General features: G+C 36.5%; 1 protein-coding gene across 1 annotated transcript; it reads left to right on the top strand.

Annotated features, from left to right (window-relative positions):
• The first annotated feature begins 1443 nt into the window (after positions 1–1443).
• LOC131160445 (uncharacterized) lies at positions 1444–4425 on the top strand. Its single transcript, XM_058116130.1, has 9 exons — positions 1444–1601; positions 2556–2621; positions 2706–2771; positions 2860–2957; positions 3053–3090; positions 3202–3289; positions 3491–3826; positions 3929–3994; positions 4136–4425. Exons 2-9 carry the CDS (start codon positions 2570–2572, stop codon positions 4286–4288), a joined length of 897 nt encoding a protein of 298 aa, XP_057972113.1. The 5' UTR covers positions 1444–1601; positions 2556–2569; the 3' UTR covers positions 4289–4425.
• The last annotated feature ends 1575 nt before the right edge of the window (positions 4426–6000 follow it).

The raw sequence follows: 6000 nt of genomic DNA, 5'->3' as shown, positions 1-6000 counted from the left end.
ATACACAAATAAGTACAATTTTTTATTCCTAATGTTAATAAAAGATCAAAAGGGTGGTCCAATTGTTGATTTAGACATGTCAATCACATTTTTTCAAGAGAAATAGATTTTTTTTAGCATATGCCAATGATTTACAGCACTTAATGCTCCACTTCTAGTACGCATTCTACATAAAATAGTTCTAAAATGAGACAGAGAAAAAAATAGTTAACATTGAATAAGGTGACAAGAAGCAATTTGAATAGTAAAGCAGTGTAAGTTTGTGATGACTTAAAATGGGTTATCAATAATTGTTTCTTTTCATAACATAATAGTATCCGATAAGGACGCAATCATATTTTATATATGACATATTAATATATATATATATATATTAAATCCATCTTAATAAATTTTTTTCCTTCCAATTTTACTTTTAAACTCATTCAAATGTTTGAGTTTCTGTACTTAAAAGACATTTTAAGAGTTCGTGAACTACTTTGAGAGCATAAAAACTCTCTCGCTAAAAGAAAAAGCATTCAGGATGAGCCCTAACAACAAATAATAAAAATATCAACTTAACTTTGTAAAATAATTTTTTAGTGACGAAATTGAAAATTGATTTTGTTATTACTATTCCCTTTAGCGACGATTTTCATATTTTGTCGCTAGTCCTACTTATCATCCGAAATAATTTATTGATTTCAAAAAAATCAAGAAGATTTTTAAACAAATTCTATGTACATTTAAGTTAACGTGTATGGTAAAGATTAATACACTAAACATTTCAAGGCGGTCAAAATGTGAGCCCTAGTCATGTGAAAAATGTGTTCATATAAATTATATGTTTGGGCCAAGAAATCCCGCACTCAAAATACTCCAAAAACGAATAAACAAAAAAAAAATTGAAAATGCTTGAATGGAACTAACTGGGTTGGTGAATGGTGAGGCATTCACACTTCCTCATGTGCTTCTTGGAATTATGACATTGTTTTTTATTGACAAATTTGACCTTGATCAAAGCTTGGCGAAAGGGGTTAATTAAAGTTCAAATTCTTTGGGATTCGAGGATATAGTGGTTATTTCGCATACCATCTCCAACTCGGTCTACGGTTCCGAGTCTTTCGACTTCCGACGCGTGGACACGACTTTTAAAATCCCACCAATGCGAGGCTTCCAGAAGAGGGCAGTTTCGAAATATCGGCTGAAAAGCTGGGGTAAATGGGAATTTAGTGAGGGGTAGTCCAGAAAGGCCCGACACGCGCAGTCCGTTAGCCTTCATACGCGTGGCGCTGGCAGTCTCTGTCTTCACTCCTTCCTCATTTAACTCTTAATTAATGATTAATTATTATTATAAACTTTTCAAATAAATTAACTAATTCTTTTTTTAATTAATAAATTAATAATTAATTTGAAAATTGAAAGAGAAACGGCAACGGTTCGCCTATTTAAACCGCGTCTCCCCCTGCTATTCTTCCCCCCCCCTCTCCTCTGCGCCCTCTCTCTCTCTCTCTCTCTCCCTCCCTCTGCAACCTTCGCTCTTCGAACGGCTGCAACCTTCGCTCTCCGGGCCTTTTCAACTTTCATTTTCTCTCTGGATATTTGCCCATTTCAGTCTGGTGGTACGCTTTGTTTATGAACTTCAGCAAGCATTTTGATTTTTCTTCTTGTATAAGTTTCAGATTGTGAGAACCTCTTGTTGAAGATTCGATGTGTTTCTGGATTCAAATCTCATCAATGCACTATGTGTTTTCTAAATATAATCGATATTGTAGAATAGATGTTCTTTTGTTTTCGATTTCTTTGGGCAGTGGTGCTGCGATGAGTGGGGTTTCTGATCCTCGGCTTGAGTCGTTTAGGATCAAATTTGTAGGGTTTTTGCTGTCGTTTTTACGGGACTCTTTCCAGTTTTGCAGTCACCAAATGTGATATGTGGTCTGGAAGTCGAATTTAACACATTTTTTTTGGGTTGGATTAGAACAAACTCTTTGTAATGAAGCCTGTGGTGTCCAAATTCATTACTTGCTGCGAAGTGCAATGATGCATTTGTTGTTAATTCACGGTTCAAGAACGATTTTCTTCGTATTTTAATTTCTTTTTTTTCTCTGTATATCAACCCCATCTTTTTAAATTATGAATTATTCCAATTCCATCATACATTTTCAGTTGCAGTTTTCTTTTCTTTATGTTGCTTCTTGAACTTGCTAACATGGTGTACGAGTCATATTTGGCTTCTCACATGAACTTAAAGAGCCTGGTCTGTCACACGAACTTTATGTATGCAATTATTTTCATGCCTTTATTGCTGTTGGAGAAGTCCAATTTGTCGACTCAAAATCTTTTTGAGCTTTTTCTTTTTCTGCGCCATTTTCATGCTCTTATAATCATTGCTTGTCGCATCCTTGTTGAGTCAATAGACTATAAGTTTCAAGGCTGTGATTATTTTATAAGTCATGGAAATTTGTGATTGGGGTATTCCAATTTGGGATAAAAATTGAGTGTTCATTGGAGCTTGGGTTGGACTCAAGTTGTTTGTTTCTAGTAGTCACATATTTTCATATTGTTTTTTCTTGAAGGTCTCTAGATCATAATGGAGTACGACTGCCAAGCCCAGAGGCAAAAATATGATTTTCTTCTGTTTGGTAAGCTTTTCTTTCTAGAGCATAAGGTTTTCATAGCTATTTCCCTGCAGCAAAATACTAAATAGTTGTATCTTTCAATCACAGATCTAGATGATACCCTCTATCCCCTTAGTTCGGGTTTGGCAACAGCATGCCGCAACAACATTGAAGGTGAGTCAATGAACTTTCTTTTTCCATGGTTTAATATAGCTGCTGCATTTCAATTTAATATAATAATTGCTTTCTTTTTTTTTTATAGATTATATGATTGAAAAACTTGGCATAGAGAAGGAGAAAATTCCAAACTTGTGCAGCCTACTGTACAAGAATTATGGGACAACTATGGCTGGCCTTAGGGTATGACCTTGATTTCTCTCTTTCTCTTTATAAAAAATTGCTAAATCACCACATCCACACTCATAACTCATGTTTATGGGACTTTTCCGGCGCAGGCAATTGGCTATGACTTTGACTATGATGAATACCACAGGTAGGGAACCCTTTTTTTTATTACACAGTTGAGAAAAATATATAAGAACTTTTCATTAAGTTTGTTTCTGTTTGTGATAGTCACTAAACATCTTATGTTCATGTTTCACAGTTTTGTGCATGGGAGATTGCCTTACGAGAACCTAAAGCCAGACCCTGTCTTAAGGAGTATCTTGCTAAGCTTGCCTCTTCGGAAAGTTGTGAGTCCCTTATCACTTGATAGAACTCTTGACCCAGTGCTTGGGAGCTTAGAAAATACAATATGCAATTGAATTAAATTTTGACCAAATCTACACATATCAAGTTCAAGAACCAAAATCCATGCTCCCAAACACAACCAAAACTATATAGGTGTAAAGCGGTTTGCTCACTTTAGTCTTTCTATTTTCCATGTAAAATAGATATTCACAAATGCGGACAAGATCCATGCAGCTAAAGTTCTTGGGAAACTTGGGTTAGAAGACTGTTTTGAAGGGATCATCTGCTTTGAGACTTTGAATCCTACTCACAAGCCTGCTGTATCGGATGATGAGGATGACGCTGAGTTTGTGGGCTCTAGACTTACAACTGCTAGCACAACCACATTCCTTAGTAACTTTGAAATCTTTGACATTATTGGGCATTTTTCTCAATCTACTGTTACTTTGGGATTACCAAACACCCCAATTGTGTGCAAGCCATCAGTAGATGCCATAGAACGAGCTCTCAAGATAGTGAATGTTAACCCTCATAGAACTGTAAGACGTGATCTCTTCTAAAATTTGAATAACAGAGTTGTCATAATCAGTTACTGTTTTAATTTTACTCATCCTTTTTTTGTTAATTTCTTGGTTTCTCAGATGTTCTTTGATGATAGCGTCCGCAACATACAGTCTGGAAAGCGTGTGGGCCTTCATACTGTGCTGGTAAGTCACTAAAAAAGATCTTTGGACCATATGCATAGAGAGCATCACTTGCCTAGAACCCCAATGAAAAGGATACCTTTTCCCCCCCTCCCTTTCAACCATAGATTAATAAATTGTTATGATTTGACTATGTGTATGCAGGTTGGCACTTCTCAGAGAGTTAAAGGTGCAGATTATGCACTAGAGAGCATCCACAACATTAGAGAAGCATTGCCAGAGCTCTGGGAAGCTGATATAAAGTCAGAAGTTGGGTACTCTGGCAAGGTTGCAGTGGAGACATCAGTGACAGCCTAGATTTATGCTCGTCTCTAATCCCTTCTGGGGGAAGGAATTGCCTTGAGAGGCTGATCTTATTTCATTTCACTGTTTAATGATGTAGATGTATGTATTGTTTTCTTGTGATAATCAATCAATAATATTAAATCTTCCCCCTTATCTCTGATTTAGCATAACCTTGTAGATTACTCCTCTTTCTCGAGTTGTGATTTGAATTCATATGGATTTGGGAAAAAAAAACCTTCATACAAACCAATGAAGTTCAAATTTAAGACTGGAAAATTTTCACTCTCAGCACAGCCTTACTTAAGTTTAGGGGTTAGAGATCTTAGATCATGGGTTTGTGACTCAATTAAGGTATTGGTGTTTGTTCTATTAGACAACAAAGATTGCAATTTTTTTTTTACTTCATTCTTAGGCAAACCCCACATTTGTCTTCCATGAGGGACGAGGGAAAGGCGCATTAGGATTCTTGGGCCCAAGCGGAGGTGCTTTATTCGTGAGGAAAACTAAACCTGTCTGAGGTGTGCAAACAAGAGCATATTTTTTAGATATCCTCACAATTAGAGATATTAGCTTAGTTGGACACCATTGATTCTTAGTTTTGGGGCTGAAAAAGCTCATCCTGGGTTTGTATAGAATGTGATACATATAGTATTAACTTACCTACAAGTCTATACAAATCCCAATATGATGTGCAAAAATTTCGTTTGAGAGCTTAGATCTTGGGTTTGTATAGAATGTGGTACAACTTTATTTCAAATCTACTATAGAAATTAAAATATGATGCACGAATTCCATACTTCTAAAAACAACTCTAAAAGTATTTTTAATCGCCATCAACCATGACATAACACGTAAACCCATAAAATATTAGGTTATTTTAATTGGGAAGATAGTGCACAACATTCTTTTGTTTGTATCCGGTAGTAGATGAGATCGGGAGCTGCAAACAAGGCAAGTAAGACAGCTAGATCTTGACTTGTTTAATTAATTCAATTCTCAGTTTACAGGTGTATGTGTATCATTATTAATCTGTGGCTTAATTGAAAGGGTTTCTATAACCAGAAGATACAGATTTTTTTAGGAGAAAATCCCAAGAAGCTGGCATAGAGTTTGGGTCTCTCCAGCTTCCACATCTCCTGTGTGTGGTCCATAGATCACGTGAAGTTGGCAACAAAGTTTGGAGTTGAAGTTAGCTGGCAAGAGGCAGGGCCATGAGTGACGAATGCAGCCATCCATTTTCTTTGGATCTGCACACCAATTATTGGTACGTTCACGTTTTGTTATTATAATGGGGCAAAGGATAAGGGGCATGGTACGCGCGCAGTACAGGATCCCTAGTCCCCTGCTTCATATGTAATGCCAATTGGTCTGCCCACCTGCATTTGTATTTGCATTTTCAGAGGTTTGGTGCGTCTCTTTTGTCCTGGTGCGTAGTTTGGACTTGGGTCAGGTTCTTGATGGCCATTTCTCTGTTTGGTGACATGAAATACTGAAATCATAGTTTGAAACAGGGGGTGTGCGTCTATGTGGGTTCAAGCTGAAAAACTTTAGGTCGGTTTGATTTGATTTTAGGAGTTATCTATTTGGTTATAGTTTTGAACAATTGACAAATCGGCTGCGTGGCTTGTTTTGCCATCATCAAATCAATGTTTTTTTGTCTAAGTTGTAATTCCTTGAGGTGATCTTTATGAGATGCAGGGTTATAATATATATATATATAGTAT

This window comes from Malania oleifera, chromosome 7, assembly GCF_029873635.1.
Source record: "Malania oleifera isolate guangnan ecotype guangnan chromosome 7, ASM2987363v1, whole genome shotgun sequence".
In the NCBI taxonomy this organism is placed as follows: Eukaryota; Viridiplantae; Streptophyta; class Magnoliopsida; order Santalales; family Ximeniaceae; genus Malania; species Malania oleifera.
This window is presented reverse-complemented; position numbering and strand designations above follow the sequence as displayed.

Coding starts and splice junctions, on each gene's coding strand:
- LOC131160445 (XM_058116130.1), top strand. CDS start 2,570: ATGGAGTACGACTGCCAAGCCCAGAGGCAAAAATATGATTTTCTTCTG. Junction 2,772..2,859: donor ATGCCGCAACAACATTGAAG/GTGAGTCAATGA, acceptor TTTTTTTTATAG/ATTATATGATTGAAAAACTT. Junction 2,958..3,052: donor CAACTATGGCTGGCCTTAGG/GTATGACCTTGA, acceptor TTTCCGGCGCAG/GCAATTGGCTATGACTTTGA.